At 42.0% G+C, this 18,442-nt stretch overlaps 1 protein-coding gene across 4 annotated transcripts in view; it reads right to left on the reverse strand.

Moving 5' to 3' along the window:
- SSH1 (slingshot protein phosphatase 1) overlaps positions 1 to 18,442 on the reverse strand; it is a 78,011-nt gene that overhangs the window by 22,641 nt on the left and 36,928 nt on the right. For 2 of the 4 annotated variants that reach the window (XM_075898779.2, XM_075898780.2), the window contains exons 3-10: positions 12,441 to 12,544; positions 8,054 to 8,118; positions 7,262 to 7,383; positions 4,828 to 4,896; positions 4,216 to 4,281; positions 1,636 to 1,830; positions 1,290 to 1,383; positions 101 to 229 (exon numbers count right to left, since the gene is read on the reverse strand). In XM_075898779.2, coding sequence (XP_075754894.1) covers positions 101 to 229; positions 1,290 to 1,383; positions 1,636 to 1,830; positions 4,216 to 4,281; positions 4,828 to 4,896; positions 7,262 to 7,383; positions 8,054 to 8,118; positions 12,441 to 12,544 — 844 coding nt within the window. Of the gene's footprint in view, positions 1 to 100; positions 230 to 1,289; positions 1,384 to 1,635; positions 1,831 to 4,215; positions 4,282 to 4,827; positions 4,897 to 7,261; positions 7,384 to 8,053; positions 8,215 to 12,440; positions 17,775 to 18,442 lie in introns of those variants that run through there. The other 2 variants (XM_075898781.2, XM_075898785.2) reach the window with 2 other exon arrangements.

Raw genomic sequence — 18,442 nt, forward strand, 5'->3', positions numbered from 1 at the left:
AGCCTACGCTACACACAGCTTGCCCTGAACCCAGTGGCTGCTAGTGTTTGACTGATGCCCCCTTCTCAAGTCCAGCACAGCTTCTGACTCCGTGGCTTACCAGATACAGATGATCAAAAATCAGAGATGGCTTGTCCATCTGCCCCAGAATAAGCAGCATTTCATTGTCTATAAATTCCTTGAATTCTTTCAAGTTGCAATTCATCTGCTTCTCCAGCTCATTTCGTATCTGTGAGGCAGAAGAGGACAAAATCTGCCATTTAGGAAATTACCGCATACCTAGATGATGGGCTCTTCGGCACGTTTTCCACTTTTAAAAGGAAGGTGCCAATAAATTATACATATTTGTTAGAGAGCGAGCGTGCGTACACAGTCCACAGAGAAATACATAAATGCTTTCAGAGACAAATAACTTGAGTAAAAGGGCACGTGAATAAATAAATTTTCATACCAAACCTGATATGCACAAAAAAAAAATCTGTTATGGTATTTTGCACTATGAAGTATTTGCTGAAGTGCTGAACACCCAGCACTGTGCTAGCACCAAAGAAACAAGAAGCAAAAAATGTCAGCATCATTGTGAAAAGGGAACCAGATCTTTTTAATTCTCTCACTTTTAACGTGTCAGGAGGCAAACATTTGTAAGGTGCGTAGATTTTCCTCTTTACCGCCATCTTTTAAAAGCCAACCCTACCAAAGCTTTCTACATTACAACAAAGTATGTACTACAACAGAATAAACTTTAAAAACAACGAATAGTCTTGCAACACCTTAGAGACTAACAAGACATGTAGATGGTATCATGAGCTTTTTGGGGGCACAATCCACTTCTTCAGATGAATGGAGTTAAGAGGTCCAGGGGGCATAATCTAAGCATTTTGGGGGCAGCCTAAGAAGAAATGCTAGCAAACAATTTGTATAGCTTTTTTATTTTTATTGTAGAAAATTCCAATCAAAACCATATTCAGGGCACACTGTGTGCCAGTTTTCAGGTCTCATTATACCTGGAACTCCTCTAGGAGCTCCAATCTGAATATTTCAGTTATTTAATGTAAAGAATTCCGACTGGTAGGTTGATGATAGCCTCATTTTACAGATGAGAAAACAGAGGGGCAAAAAACAGATTTATCCAAGAAGAACAAGGGAATCATGTAAGCAACAGTGTAAATATACATCTTAAGTGTTCTAACTCTCAATCCTCTCTGACCATTACACAATGCTACCTCCCAAACTCTACTACACAACAGGAACCTAATGATCACAAGCCAGCAAATGGTAGATTTGCTTACTTCTTTGGAGGTCACATTTTCCAAGTCTTTGCTCATCATGATACTTCGGAGTTTGGCTTTAATGAATCGCTCTGTTCTTTCCCCCTCAGTTGGCCTGCAAAAAAAAAGTTAAAGGAACTATCTAGCCAGGCAGAAGGCACCAGGAATACTCTATGCATCACGGTATTTTTTACATGGAGAAAGGATGGGAAGGATTCAAGTTCATTAACCTAACACTGATTATAGAGGAAAACTTTACAAAACTATGTGTGAACAACTGTTAAGTGATCAAACTATCAGAGAATTGAAAGGGAGAATGTGAACAAAGTGAAGTGAACAAAGATTCAAAATGAAACTCAGAACTGACTTGTCAACAAATAATGCTGGAGAATCAGGGCGTGTCGATTCCAGGTCCTGCATTGTGTTCCATTCATTGATGCAACTCTGGTCTGAACAGATGCAGCTTTCATAGTATGTGGCCCAGACTAAGGCCATTCCACCTGGGAAGTAGTTGTACCTCCGTGCAACCTCGCAGGCTTTGTGAAGGATCTGCAGGGCAGACCTGCAAGTTTCAAAAGTAAAGAAGAGGAGAATCTGAGCACCCTAGAAAGTAGGAGCGCACAGAAGCCAGGCCCCTGAAGGTTTTCAGTGAAGACTTATTCTCAACATAGTGTATTATGTTTGGTGTGGTTTCTTGACAACAAAAGATTTGCTTTTTCTGTCCTCCAACAGAGATATCACAAACACTAAACAGTAGGGTTTGGATGCTCTCTCAAGAGCTGGTAACCACTCAATACAGGACAAAATTCACTCCATGCAAGAGACCAGCACAAGGCCGCTGGGACTTAATTGTTTTTCCAACTTAAAAACCCAGACCAAAAAATAGTAAAAATGTGGACTCTTCAAACTATCTCTACTAAGAAGTCTAAAGGCATGTTTAATAGCATTCCTAGTCCCTGGCACACACCAAAAATGGAGTCCAGATTAGGTAATTTCTTTTTGCAAATTATAGCATTTAACTTAAAAAAAATCCTTCAGTTGTGAAGATGATATTACAGGCAGTCCCCAGGTTACGTACAAGATAGGGACTATAGGTTTGTTCTTAAGTTGAATTTGTATGTAAGTCGGAACTGGTACATATTGTAGGGGAAACTCTAGCCAAACATTTCTCCAGAGCTCAGTTTTATTCTCCCACAACTCACTTCCCTCAGTCCTTCATTCTCAAGCTGAGGTGTCTGCTGAGAAAAGCCGCTCCGCGTCTCCCTGGTCTGCTGGGGGAGGGGCGCTAGCTTCGCGTCTCCCTGGCCTGCTGGGGGAAAGCAGCTAGTGCGGGGTTGCCTCACCCCGTTTGTAAGTAGGGATCCGATGTAAGTCGGATCCATGTAACCCGGGGACTGCCTGTACACTAAACACATTAACCACATCTGAAGTGGCTAACCAGAGGAACATATTTTTACAATGGCAGTAACAAGGGGCTTATTTGTTTATGTACTAAATAATCCCTAAAATTACATCTTTTCCCATATCCACATTGCTTCCCTATTACATGTTACAAGAGCTTACATTTCATCAACTCCAGCACAGCCAGCATAATGTATGTGCCAAAATATATGCATTCTGTTATGTATCTGGATAAGTTCCTTAAAAACTACCACCATTAAAGGTAATCTGTGGTCACAGTAGTTAGGAATTTCATGATTTTCAAATATTTCCATTTTGCTGTTTGGACATTTCTGTATGTGGGAGGGTGTGAGTATAAAAGCTCAGCCAACATAATCAAAAGCTGCAAAGTGAAACTCTTGGTTGCATGGAAAGTTATCAGACAACAGGAACTCCAGGGCAACACTACATCAATAAAGAGCAACAGAAATTCCATGAGATTAGTGAGGGATCCTGAGATGACCTCTTTAGCTAGTTACAAAAATATGCAGAGTCAGTATGAGGTTTGCAGCCTGAGCAACTACATGTTCATACTCTCATATTCAGACATTTTATTTCATGTAATTTCCCGCAGTGCTTATACGAGAGAGTGTATAGCTGCCCTCAACAGAAGTATGTGATTTATCATTTTGAATGAGAAGCTAGATGAGAAGTGGATGAGAAGCTAGATATGAGTCAACAGTGTGCCCTTGTAGCCAAGAAGTCTAATGGCATATTAGGTTGCATTAAGAGGAGCATTGCCAGCAGATCCAGAGATGTCATCATTCCCCTTTATTCAGCTTTGGTGAGGCCGCATCTGGAGTATTGTGTCCAGTTCTGGGCCCCCCACTACAAAAAGGATGTGGACGCATTGGAGAGGGTCCAGCGGAGGGCAACCAAAATGATTAGGGGGCTGGAGCATATGACTTATGAGGAGAGGCTGAGGGACTTGGGTCTGTTTAGTCTGCAGAAGTGAAGAGTGAGGGGGGATTTGATAGCAGCCTTCAACTTCCTGAAGGGAGGTTCCAAAGAGGATGGAGAGAGGCTGTTCTCAGTAGTGACAGATGGCAGAACAAGGAGCAATGGTCTCAAGTTGTGGTGGGAGAGGTCCAGGTTGGATATTAGGAAAAACTATTTCACTAGGAGGGTGGTGAAGCACTGGAATGGGTTACCTAGGGAAGTAGTCAAGTCTCCATCCCTAGAGGTGTTTAAGTCTTGGCTTGACAAAGTCCTGGCCGAGTTGATTTAGTTGGAATTGGTCCTGCCTGGAGCAGGGGGCTGGACTTGATGACCTTCTGAGGTCTCTTCCAGTTCTGTGATTCTATGATTCTATGATCATTTGGAATGATTTTGAATAGCATGTTCATTACTCCTTTCACCATACTTACCTGCTAAGTCAACCAGCTTTTTAGAAAATATTTTTTTTCTAAAGGAACTAAATAATAGCTATGTAAAACACTAAATGTATTGGTTTTTTAAAACAACGAATTATTTTTTTTTAATAAAATTAAATCAGCAACATACATACCACATAGCTTGCACAGAAACTGGTTTGAAGATATGCATCTTCCCTGCAGTGCTCACACTAAATCCACTAAAAGAGAAAGAAGGAAAAATCATACAACACATTCGATGTTCCATTCAGCAAAGCACCAGTTTTCTTGCTAAGACAGTAATGCTCATACCGCAAAGTGAAATCAGTCAAAGGCACTTCAGTAGGTGTGGGTTGACATGGACAGTTCACCAGAATCATAAATGGGATTTTATGTGACATGATGATCTAACATGGCTCTTGCAAAAAAGAATGTCAAGGGAAATGTTTGTGCAAGTGCACTGCAATGAGTAAATACTGTGTATTTTGCTTTAAGAAATCACTAATAAGATCTAACCCATTCTATCAGATTGCACAAAGGTAGCAATAAGCAAAAATAAATGATCAATCAAATGGACTGAGGAGAAAGAACCTAAATTTTAACTTTCCCTTACTTTAAGAAGGGCACATGTTCTTAAAATAACTCTCTAACTGGGCAAAATAAATCAACATTAATATCCTCTGGGCTCAGATCTCAGCTACCATGGTCTTGCTCTCTATGGCACTCAAATTCATTCCTCAAGACATTAAAATGTTTTTGTTTCATACCCATCTCCATCAAGATGTATCTTGGTATCACTCCACAAACGCAGGACCATCCCGATAGTGCAGCTTTTACTACCATGGAAAAAAAAGGTGTGACAGCATTCAGTGCTATTGTTGTCAGTTCAAATGCTGGACACAACACGGTTATTTTCCACTATTAATTCCCAGTAAATTCTGAATACTATTTATCTTCATTTAAAAACCTCATCTCCCCTCTAGCAACTTTCACTGCAGCATCTAAACTCATACATACAGGGTATAACACACACTGCACAGCCACACATGAAAATCTTCAGAGCTGCTCTGATGCCAGTGTGCTGTTCTTCAGTGATAGAGGAGCCACTTTTTATAAGCAACAGCTACAAATTGCATCTCTTTCCTGCTCCCAGCAGGAGCCACAGATTCTATCTTAGTTCCACCTCTGAGCTTTACTGTATCTTCCCCACCAAATGCCCCAAAAAGGGATAATTCCCTAAATGAGCATCACATGTACTCCAGCCCACTGTGTGTCCTGTTGTCTGATACAGAGTTTCAACCCCTCCAATGATAAGCGTAACATTAGGGCACAATGGACCCTTAAAAGGTGGTTTGTGGGGTTTTCATCAAATCATTTTGACTGGAAGAAGGAGCTAAGGGGTCCTATGAGTTTACCCAATCCAAAAAAGTGCTTTACTGTAAGAGAAAAAAAAATATGTCAAGAAAACTAGACCATGATGGGGACCAGATGCTTTAAACTAGTAAATAAGTAAGCTGCCAAAATATTATGCTTTAAAGGAAACTAGCATGCACATGGCAGCTGGTGTGTAAAAAATTCAAAATGATTTTTAAATCATAACCATTGATAAACAGATCAAAGCAGCCCACAGGTTCATTTCAATGCATACACTGGCAGTGCATAATTCAGTCTTCATAGAAAAGCATATAAACAGGAATCAGTACAAAAGCCCCATGTTAATAACTCAGAATTGTGACAGTCATTGACCTTTATTCCATCTTCAACATAAGACCCAGGGTGCTGGGATAAAATGGACATTACTGAAGTACAAAAAGGTTTTCTTTAACCTAATCTCTAAAGTCATAAACTTCCTTAGTCCTTCCTATGCCCACTGATATATGGAGCACACCATTTCTTCCACTGACAACAGTTATTCATTAATTGCGGTGCTTCTTCTCAGGTGATACCAACATATTCATTATCTTCTTGGCCCTGTTGTCTGCCAGTTCTCCTTTGCCCTTCCTTGTTTTCTCTTCCCTCCCTTGGGTACCCGATTTAACTCTTGCTGAGCATGGCTCCCAGCTCCCATACAATGCACAAGTCTCTGCTAGCTCAGCATTCTTTCTTTGATGATCTTTTCTACACCTGCGGCTCTCTCAGCTCCCCTACTCTCGCAGGAATCACTGTCCTACTCAGAATTCAGGGCTGCTCTGGGATATTTTCCAGAACTATTTCCCAGGTAAGCCTCCTCATTTTGCACTAGTAACCACTAGCAGAAATTATTTCAAAACTAGTCCATCCTAGTTTTGGACAGATGTAGCAAACATTCTTGGGTTATTTTTTTTTATAATGCAGACGAATATTCCATTCATTAGAGATGGGGCAGGTCTCCTTTACCCCACTGACGGTGCTTAACAACATGGAAGCATAGCAGCAAAGCAAGTGTGAAAGAACTTCACAGCCAGATGTAACCAATGGGATTACTGTCAATGGAAACATTTTCTTACTGTATATATATACTCCTTCCTAACACATATCTGCCCTCTTCATTTATACCATAAAAAAATCCACTCTTGATTTTTTAGAAGACAAGGGAAAACATTAAAAAAGCCCTGCATTTTGGCTGGTCCTTAGACAAAATCAAGTGTCCTTATTCTCTACCACGCACTCTGCTTGTGTCCTTGAGGCAAGTAATGACTTCTTTGTTTTTATTTCTTCATCTATAAAATGGGAAGAACATGAAGATTCTGAAAATTACTTAATATTTCATGGGGCTATGGGAAAATTAAGCATACTTGTCAGAAAATATATCCCAGCCAGAAGAACTCAAGCAAGAAAATAGCTAGACCTAAATCCCCAATCTATCACCAGTAGGAGTGTGTTTGTTCTTTGCAGTAGCTTTATATTACTTAGAAATTCATCCAGATCAATCACTGTCCAGCTCTGGAACATTAACACCACTTTGGTCCTGATTGAAAAAGCATCCTCCAGTTGTGCAGCTCTAAGTAACTGCAGACATAGCTGGGGGCCATTAGACATTTCACTACCTAACTGGCTGCAGGACAGTCAGATACCACAGAGCTATAAAGGATTGTGCACACAGTACTTTGCCCGGATCTGTTTGCAGTGACTTGAAACCCTTTACAACATCATGTCCTTTCGCTTTATATGAACTAGGAGATGTCGTAACACCGTGCCACAAGAGAAGTATCCCAGACTTACCTTTCCTTGCTGGAAAAGTCCACTCCCAGTAAAATGTTTTCTTCTGTGTCTTGTCGCCCACTGCTATACACAACGACCATGTACCTGACTCGGTCTGTCCACGCACTTTCCAAGCGCACAGCCTATAACAGGGCAACATAGCTCTGCAAATCTGCTGTCAATGATCATTATTACCATTAGCATTAGAGTTCATTATTTGTATTGCAGTCAGACCCAAACACCTCAATCATCATCGGGCTCCATGGCATTAGCTGCTAGAGAAACATCTAGAAAGACACGGTCCATCCTGTCTTTGCACACATTTAACTGCTAGTTTAACCAAAAGCCTAATAGGCATGGAGGGAAGGAATGCAGTGGAAGTGCAGTTTCTTTGCCTAGATTACCTGTGACCATTCTGAAACTTGTTACAAGGGGACATCTGAGGGGAAAATAAATGGGATTTTAAAAAAAATGACTAAGTAACAAAGTTGATAATTGTACCAACTGGAGTTTAGGAAGGCACTAAGAGGGCTCTTCCATCCCTTTCTTTTTATGATTCTTACAATGCAGTGTTGCAGTGACTCTACCCGGGGTAATTCAGGCCTTTCCCTTCTGATGTGACATTTCATATTCTCTACAGATTGGTGGCTGTTTGCATTACCCAAATGGGCAGGGTTTTAATAAAAGATTCTTTACCTACTTTAAAAGAGAAGCATGGTCTTGTTAGAAATACCCCTGATCATGATGCTATTTTACAGAACTATTTCAGACTCCTCCAGCTGAAAGAAGGGAAGAAATTGTAGGTTCTCTTACCAATTTGATTCTGTCCTCACAGCGCAGAAGGTTGATCATCACTTGAAGGTGCTGGGGCAAGTCACCTGCAGAGATGATTGGGAACGTATAGAGTAGTGGTTCTCAAACTTTTTGGCCCATGGCCCACCCGGGTCAACACAAACCTTTCCTCGGACCACCAGCTGCTAATGGAAACTTGACGTTAATTATATAATTACGCCCGAGTCATTCTCCTAGTGCTGTAGCTAAAAGAACAGTTTAATTTAACCAGCAGGAAGGAAATAATAATTGAAATTATTAAACAGATTAAGTGATTTAATTTTCTGATGTTATTTTAAATAAAGTAAAATATTAATTTTTGTCCAATACAAAAGGTTTCAACATTGTCTTTATTTATGGAAGGGGTGGGGAACCGTTTTTGGGTCGGGGCACTGACCTACAGAAAAATCAGTTGGGAACCACACATACACAAAACATAAAAACCCCTCCAACTCCCCTCCCTCCAACCCTTACTGATGTGGCCCCCAACTGAGACACCTCACTCCTCTGGTGCTCCAGCCCCATGGGGCGAGGGGAAGGGACAAGGAAGACTGAGGTTCAGGGCTTCCCATAGGCCAGATTAACTCTTCTAGGTTAATGGATTTTGAGGACCCCCCCCAGGCTTTGGAGTAGGGCCAAAATGAAGGGTTCAGTGTGTGGGACAGGGCTGTTAGTGAGTGGGATGAGGGTGCAGGAACTGGGCAGGAGGTGGGGTACAGGAGGAGGTGAGAGGTGAGGTCTGGGTGGGAGGTAGGGTGCAGGAATAGGGTAGGGGTAGGGTGTCTGGCCAGGGGGGAGAGGCAGGAATAGGGCGGGGAATGGTTCTGGTCAGGGGAAAGGCACAGGAGCAGACTGGAGGTGCGGGGTCTCAGTGGAGGGAGTGAGGGCGGTAGGGTGCAGAGTCTGGGCATAAGGTAAAGGGAGGACACTGACCTGCTTTCACACACCCCACTGCTCCCAGGTACCATGTAACACAGCCTCCCACTGCTCCCACTGGGCGGAAAGGGAGCAGCAGAATGAGGAGCCCCACGAGGCTCAGGGCTCCTTCTCCACAGCAGGAAGCCAGTGCTGGTGCTCCAACCTAAGGAGGGCTCAAGGTTGAAGTACCAGTGTGGGCTCCCTCCTGCGGGGGGATTAAGGATGGGCTGAGCTTGAGCTAGGGACCACCTGAAAGGTTTCCATGGACCACTAGTGGACTGCAGACCCCACTTTGAGAACCACTCAGAAACTTGCAATTCCTGTAAACTAGAGAGTATTTGGGAAGTCATTCAAGCCTCATACTCTCAGAGAATTCTTAAAATGATAACAGAACTGAATTTTCTGGATACAAGACTAATTGGCCTGTCATGAGAACTGGACGTTTTGTCATTAGGTGTTCCTTAGATACATAAGGAATGCACTTCTGCTACTGGTTTAAATTATAACCAACAAGATTTGTCTCACAGCTATCACATCTTGCACTGACCAGTACAATTTGTGGGTAAGTGATTAGGAGGGGAGAATGGGGAAACTAAAGATTCTTGAAAGATTCAGGCTATAAAATTAAATACATTTGTGAATTTCAGGCCATCTTCCTTTTGGAACACAATATGAGTTTTGTATGTGGGCAGGCTGCAGGTCTAGACCCAGCAGAGGTTACAGTAACATGTTACCCTAATGTAGTTAGTACCATTCATGCAACGGCATCTTGGAATCTATGGAAGATGACACATTCCTATTTGGTAAAAATGGGTTAAAGAATGAAGTCATACATCTGAAAATAAAAAATGACCCTGACTAATAATTTGATAATGCAAGCATAGCTTTCTATATAAGACACAGTTCCTCCCATAGAAGACTTGCTGGGCATATGAAATTGCCGACAGTTTGAGAGACCAAACGCCAAACTTGGCATTCAAACATGTTCTTTGTTATTCTGAGTGTTTACTAAGCAGCGGACATACAGTACCACACTGTGCCTTTCCCACATGCTCCTTCACACAATGTGACTGGTAGGGATGTAATCGCTTAGTTGATTAACTGATAAGCAAAAGCTTATAGGTGAATGCTATAGAATACATGCATTTCCCTGCCCCCTGCTCCACTGTGCCAGCAGATTTTCTAGCAGGCTGGCCAGCAGCCCAGCTCAGTCATACCTCGTGCTGGGTCTGGGACCTACCCCTGCTACGGCTCTGCATTTAAAGTGTATTAGCAGCTGGGCAGGCAGCTCGGCTAAAGCAACTAGTGACTAGCCAAGTACTAATGCAACTAGTTACCTCTCTTTTGGGATGTGAACCTCAATAAGCAACATTCTTGCATTTTCTTAGTCTCCACTGAACAAAGGTAATGGAAATGGGGACAAAAGTGCTTCGTCTCCCTTTCTCCCTCCAAAACTGGCCAGCTAAATTAACAGGGTAAAGGGGCTGCCAACCCTTGAAACACCACGTACTGGCCACTGGCCTCATAGAAATGTGATTTTTCTTTTCAGTTCAATCCCAAGGATGTACACGCCAAATGCAGCATGCTGATCTGCACATGAGGGTCCACAATCCCATACAGTACTGTTATACCCATAGTTCATTTGGGGCCCTTATGTGCTGCTAAAAAGCTTTCCTTCTGTCTACTCAAACCCTTATTGCACATGGATCAGATTGGTTACACATCGAAGTCTGTAAAGAGAAAGTAAAATTAAGTTCTGGTAACCCTTGCTCATGTCTCATTTTCATTGCATAACACAATTTTGCCATTAGTGTTTTTCCATTTTCCATCTACTACCTATGGAAAAAAACTAGACTGGAAAATCTGTAGAGAGGAGTGGGACTGTTTGGTTGATGTTGCTTTTTAATTATACATCCATCATGCATTCCCCCAAACATTCCATTTATATCTCTTATTGAAAGTCAAGATTATAACATAGCATAAAAATATATGAAGAAGCTATTTTTTCAATAAAATTGACCCTTCTCGTGTCCATGTTCAGCAACGTGTGTGTCTAATTTTAAGCACTACATTTGACTTCAGAAGGATCACTTATACACTTGGTCCCGTGCTTACAGACTCATCAGGAATCAAGGCCTGCGGCAGAGCTAGTCTCTAGGCAGCCTCATTAGCACAGCTGGCCTGCAAAAGGTGCCTGACAGTCACCTGACTGAGGAGGTGCCTGACAGTCACCTGAATGTCTGGGGAGGCCAGCAGCCTGGTTCCTAAACCAGCAGCAGCAGCTTCCTGGCTTCTCAACACTCCTGCCTGCCCCATGCTACCTTGTCCCTGCTGCTCCTCCCTTATGCTCAGTCTTGCCTCTGGCCTGTCCCTGCCTGAGCCCCTCCTTGCCTGACACCCTGCTCACTCTGGCTCTTGACTACAGATTGACTTCCAGGCTCTGGTATCTAGTTCCTGACCTCCAGTTTTGATCCTAGCTCTGGTGACAGACTATACTCTGGCTTGGGTCACTAGGCTTGCTGCCCAATCTGCCCTGAAGGCTAGAGCAACCTCCTCCTGGTTGGCTGACAGTACCTTACTGAGCCAAGGCTTCCGTGCCCACCAAACAGAAGATAAAACCATTTACAGGGGGTCCCTGCTATAAGTCCAATATATATTCCAAAAACCTTGGACTTATAGTGAAACAACTGAAAGAGGGGAATATTTTTCCCTGCAGCTCACTTCTATTTAAGCAAATTGGGTTTTGCACAACTTATAGCAGGGAATGGGAGAACTTATAACGCATCAGTTCCTATAATTATCAACAACTTTAGCGTGGAATGGATGTATACAGGAGCGACTTACAGCGGGGACCCCCTGTATCAAGAAAATAGAACTGCCCTGTGTAATGAGCTCATCTTTTTGGTATATAAAGAGAGGCAAACACAAAGGAGATTTAGCCAAATTAGTAAAGCAGAAAAAATAGACATTTCTTTTCACAAGACGACAGAAAACATGGATGGCATTTCACAAGAGCCTCATGTGGCTCATATTTTCCTCAAAGGTCCCAGAGTAAAGAACCCTGTACTGAATATTATGATGTTCATAGAGAACCATTTTCAACTTCAATGAGTGACAATTATAAGAGAAAAACTTAAAACACAACAAATAGTCTAGTAGCACCTTAAAGACTAACAAAACATGTAGATGGTATCATGAGCTTTTGTGGGCACAGCCCACTTCTTCAGATGTAAGAAAATTACAGAAATCTGGACACAACACTCATCTGTTCCAATTCAACTTTTTCCCTTGTAAGTGGGATGGAAGATTGGTTGTATTCAGCAGATTACACATTGGCCCAGTCTAATGCAGTGGGGGAGTCCTCCACTTCCTCATTACTCTGTTAATCTGTCACTATGTACAATACAACCAAACACAGGAAAGCTATTCAATAAGTGATTTAATCAATAACCTGCATGTTTGTGAGGATGCTGCAGACTCCGCTGGGCTTGTGGACTGTTTCCCTGTTGCAAGAAAAGCGCTGCTCCTTTCACCATGAAAAAGCTCTCACTTAAGCTGGAAAACAAAAGTCACAGGAAATCAACCCAAGGAAAACATCAGCAAAACACTCAGGGTCAGGATACATTTAGATGGAAAGTCTCAAGCTTCAGACATTACAGGACATTGCTGTAACAATGTACATTTCCCAAGTCTGACGTAGCATCCCTGCAACTGTACTACTCAAAAGCTTTGGAGTTATTTTTGGAGGGTATATGATTTTTCAACAGGCTTACAATGCTTGGTCACTACAGGCGTTATTTCCATGAGCTCTTACTAGGGATGTAAAAGGTTAACTGGTTAACCAGTAAGTCTCACCCAACAGGATCACCAGTAGGGGCTAGAGCAGCTTCCCGCCTGCCCAGGGCAGGGGCCTGCTCCAGCCCCACAGAGCCCACTGGACCAGCCCCTGTCTGTGGCAGGTCCGGCTGTCCCACGCTGCAGGTTACAGGCTAGCTTCCTGGAAACGGGCTGGTGCTCCTATAGAGCCAGCTGCAGAACCCATAGTGAAGCCTCCTCTCCAGGACAGCAAAGCCTCTTCCCTAGGAGCAGGACAGCAAGGGCTGCGACCAGCCCCACTCCCGGAGAGGCTTTATATCACAGAATCTGCAGTGCGTGTAACAGCTGGGGTTTTTAGCTGTTACATGGTTACATTTTTAACCACATTTTTACATCCCTAGCTCTTACAGAGCTGGAAGTAAACTTACATATACACATCATTTGATTATGAAACTCTACAACTTAAAAAACAGCAACTGTTAAAATTCTGCCACAACCAGTAATGTAAAGCACTGAATCAGTCAGTTCTTAGTACACACTTCTTAGGAATGGGGAAATTAAAAACCAATAAAACTGAAATTATACATTTTTTTAGGTTATACAAGGGCAAAAAAAAATCCATTCTAAATGAAAACAGTACAAGTCATGCAAAACTGCTTGGAGACCTTGAAATCCATGCAACAGTAAAGAATGGTTTTTTTGCTCTTAGTGTGCCTCATCCTGTAGTCCTCATGCATGTGAAGTTTCTTCTGGCGGTAGGCCAGGCCCCAGTAGGTACAAAGATATGAGCGCATTTCCCCAAAGTTGAGAGGAACATGGCTCAGAGCATTCGTAACAAAATCATCTGTTACAGTAAATGGCAGCAAGTCTAATTACACATTAGCAGGATGTAACGAGCATTTGCCATTGATGAGCATTTGCCATTTGTATCAATGACCATTTTTAAAGTTAGCATTTCCCACAACAATGAAAAGCAATATCTACTAAACTGGTTTTTTGGTTACCACAGATACTGCTTACATAGTATTTCTTCTAAAGATTGAGACATCAAGTAATGATCTTTACAAGACAGGCCCTTCACTTTAGACCCAAATTTGCCTCTGTCTCATACCACAGAACTCTGGGATCTCATCTTTATTACTGTCAATTATCTGCTAAGCTAAAACACTGCTTTATGAGACTGTGGCTGAAGGAAATTATTTACATTAGTGAAATCAACCCCACTTGGGTCAAAGCGCCCTGCACTATCTGCACTATTTTTCCCTTGGCCTCATTTCAAGTTTTTGTCCCTAGGGAGGAGCTCACACTCTATTGCTCAATTCTAAGCAAAAATGTCCTAGTGAAAAACATGGAATTGTAGCATTCCACATCTCCCCTCCCAGGGAATAGAGCTCCCCACACTAGTTCAATAAGGTCAGGTTTAAAGATACACTTTTGAGTGGTCTGAAAAATAGCCAAAATTCTGTCACTCAGACCTGTAAGAACCTTGCAACATGGCTGCGCTCTGGGAACTAACTGAAAACAGCACTTCCACATTTACTCTCTCTCAATAGTACACTACCAGAAGGAGATTCTGCAACTGAAAGTTAGTTAATTCCATTCATCATGCATGCACCACATAAGAATCCAGCTACCTTCTGCCATAACTGTGCTGGCTCTGCTGTACTAATGGGAGAATAAAGCAGCAAAAAGAATAGAGAGGTATATAAGAAAAGCATCACTAACATGAACAGCTTTGACTTCTAAATACATTCTGGAAGCAGATCTGCTGAGAAAGGTACCACCTGTTAATCATGTTACTGCAACTCAGCCTTCTCCAGCTTAGGGCTGTAAAGTCCTGGTTAATCAATTAACCTGTTAAATGATTAAGCAGAATCCCAGATGGAATCGTTCCAGTCCAGCTGGAGCAGCCCCCAACCCAGAGGGCTGCTGGCTCCTGCCCTCACCCCCGATGTGCAGAGCTGCCACGTGCCCGGCTCCCAACCTGCACAGGGCTGGAGCAGCCCTCTGCCCCCAGCAGGCAGGGGGCTGCTCCCAGGCACCAGTTACTTGTTCACAGCCCTACTCCAGTTGTACATAAGAAGAAAGAACAGTTAAAATAACCCACAGCTAAATACAAAGACTTATTGTCTTGAGAAACTTGTCAAATAATCCAACTCCTTTACATTTCCCTTTGAAAAATGGGAAACGAGCACAGTACAATACACTTCCCCGATCAAACAATGGATGTGAAATCTCTTTCTGAGACAAAAATGAAGCGATGAACACAGGACTTTTCCCCACATTAGTAATTGTAGCTGTGGTGGGTCATCTTTGTGACATTTCCCTCTGCTGTAGTAATGGCAATCAACACATCTCTTATGATAAGGAGGAGAATTTCCAGTTACAGGGCAATGAGAATGTTGTATTATCTAATGCTTATGAGATCATCCCATGTTTCGGGACCAGCATGAAGTCCCACTAAAAGGGCAAACCGCCTGAGATTATTTCTGTGGCATTGTATTCATCTATATGAAAATGACGGTGGAGAAGTCAAACAACTCATTGAATTCAACAGATAATTTAAAGAAAAAAAATTACGCACATTTCCCGGATGGTGGCCCCAGCCTAATAAAAGGCAGCTCTCTACCACTGTCCACTCTCATGTCCCCACATGGATTTCAAATATCCAGTAATCCAGTATATAAGCATGTCAAAGCTCCTCTTTGTGACAACACTTATTTTAGGAGTTTATTAAAATGCAAATGCTGCCCAATGCTGTACCAAAGATATACTCCAAGAACATAGGCTTCCCACACAAGAGGTTTTTCTGTACTTTCTAACATGTCATGCAACTGTTCTAAAATAGTTAACAAATAGAAACAAAACAAAACTGTACATTCCAACTCATTTCTATATTGCTTCTTAAAAAGGAGCACACTTCTTAAACATGTTATTTTGGTAATAGCAACAAAACTCCTTTCCGGACTTCAGTTAACATTATTTCTACCAGACTTAGAGGTTTTTTTAGGCGTTTCTGTAAAATATGTTGTTAAAAATACACACAAAACAATACCCACCGCCATGACACAACAAACCCTAACCTGCTGAGCCTAGTAAGCAACATTTGGTAGCAGAATAAAAAACAAGTGACATGTACATACTAATTCAGGTTTGGTTTCTTTGAACAGCAGAAGCATTGTGCTGGCTCAAGAGACAGGCAGAAGTCAGTAAAACCAAAAAGATTCATAACCAACTGTTCAACTCACATTCTTTTTATTCTAAACCCTTAAAAGAAAAAGAAAGAAAGAAAGAAAGAAAGAAAGAAAGAAAGAAAGAAAGAAAGAAAGAAAGAAAGAAAGAAAGAAAGAAAGAAAGAAAGAAAGAAAGAAAGAAAGAAAGAAAGAAAGAAAGAAAGAAAGAAAGAAAGAAAGAAAGAAAGAAAGAAAGAAAGAAAGAAAGAAAGAAAGAAAGAAAGAAAGAAAGAAAGATTGACCGCATATTCTGGGAGAAGCAGAGAAATCTCTTGTCCGTTGATGCTACCCAGGAACTGGATGATATTTTGAGAACACTGTGTCTTCCACTGATATCCTGGCTTGAAAAAGCACTTGTCCTAACATATCCTGATGAAAGAGGTCCATTCAAAGGGGAAAAAACAGCTGAAGCTTGTTTAATCATTTCCCTCCTACAGACTTTTTTTTCCCCTCTTGAACACTCTGGGAGTAACAGCACATATCAGAAAATGCAAAGCAAAACAGCTGGCCTCCAAATAATGCCAAATTAATTTGGACATCACTAGCTAAAAAGTGTCACACTGACTAATGACTATTTGTTTTTAATATCTAATGTTGCATACCAATACAGCAATATTGCTATAAGAAAAGCATCAGATATAAACTTTAAGTCTTTTATCACTTACAGTATCACTACCAAAGTTTGTTTCGTTCTTTTACACAGTGACACATAAGTAACAGAGATACTAGTAAAACAAAGTCTTCACACAGCTAAGTATTGTTTGTGCAAAAGTTGTTCACAACCATAGTTACTGGCGAAAGCTTCTTACAAAGCCTTGATGAATTGTCCAACGTTTACTACAGGCATGAACCATAATCACATGCTTCTACCTGGCAAGTACCACTGGGCTAAGCAAAGAAGAAGCTGTTCTGTGTATTTTTTTGCCCTGCCAGTCCCTCTCAATTAGCAAATACACCAGATAAAAAACAAAACCATCTTCTTCATTCCCAACAAATTCTCACCAATTCTGTGCTTTTCCAAGCCCTGGACTAAATGCAATGCTGAGGTTATCTCACAGTCCAAGTGATATTTGAGGGGCAGGAAGGGTTTTGAGGGCATCAGGAAATTTGGTCTCTATACCCAGCTGTCACTGACTTCCAGCCTGTGACCTTAGGAAATTCACTCATTCCTCTAGATCTCAACTTCCTGGTCAGTTATTGTGGGATAAGAACATGACTGCTCACAGAGCTGCAAGGCAGCATTCACTAGTGTCTGTACCATGCTTTGAGAGCCTCTAGATGAAGGTTCTATCATGTATTACAACTAATAACCTTCTCTGTCAGGGGAGGGTTCTCGAGCCCCCACAACAAAGAACCTAGTGACACAGTGACCCAATATGCTGTTCTAAAGTCATAATAGGGCAAATCCAGAGTAATTTCTGAGAGTTCAAGTCAGCAGGGGAAGCAGCAAAAGCTTATTGGATAGTTGACTAGCCCTCTATCAGAGGCAGCATGTGGGAGGGAGCAGGAGCCAGTGCTGGGGGGAGCTACCTTAAAAGCTGGTTCTCCCCAGCACCATCTCCACGGGAGTCAAAGAGGTAACGGGGACCAGGCATGAGCTGGGAATCAGCTGATTTCCGGCTTGTGCCCAGTCCCAGACACTGTGCCTCTGCCTTTTAAATGTATTAAGTGCTAGCAGCCGCTTAATACATTTAAAAGGCTGGTGTGCAGAGGGGGGACGTGGTGCAAGCCAGGACAGCTGATTCCCAGCTAGAGCCAGGTCCCTGTTGCGCTCCAGCTTTTTTACATTTAAGGCTGGTGCACAGCAGGAGAACCTAGCAGGAGTTGGAAATCAAGTGTTCTAGCTTGCGCCAAGTCTCCCCGCTGCACACCAGCCTTTTAACCCCACTGCATCTTCCCTGCTTATCGACTAGTAGATGGAAAATCCATCAACTAATCAATTATGAACTTTCAATAATGAAATTTAACATCCCTACCTGGGGTATTTCAGTTCTCTGCTTCTTAATGGGAAAGCGTGCATTGTGGTAATGGCTGCTACATCACAACACTGCCTCTTCAAACTCACATTTATCCAACTCCTTCCATCTCAGAGTAAATGACCATACTCACTGCAGAGGTCATTTCATTCTCAAAGGAGTGGCCCTTCCAGAGTAGAAAGCAGCAGGTCCTTAACAGTTTAGGACAGGAGGTAGAAAAACATATCTCATTTAAACTGCAAAAGGAATTTAAGAACATAATCACCAGAGTTTACATTTTTCTAGGATCTCTCAACACTTGCTAAAAGTGTCATGAGATCCTTAAACCACATAATGTTCAGGAACTGTTATTAAGTTTCACTCCAATAACACATCTTTAGCACCACAGAGCCTCCTGGGGCATGATGAACTTATCACTGCATTTGTGG

Source organism: Pelodiscus sinensis, chromosome Z (assembly GCF_052426305.1).
Source record: "Pelodiscus sinensis isolate ZL-2025 chromosome Z, ASM5242630v1, whole genome shotgun sequence".
Lineage (NCBI taxonomy): Eukaryota > Metazoa > Chordata > Testudines > Trionychidae > Pelodiscus > Pelodiscus sinensis.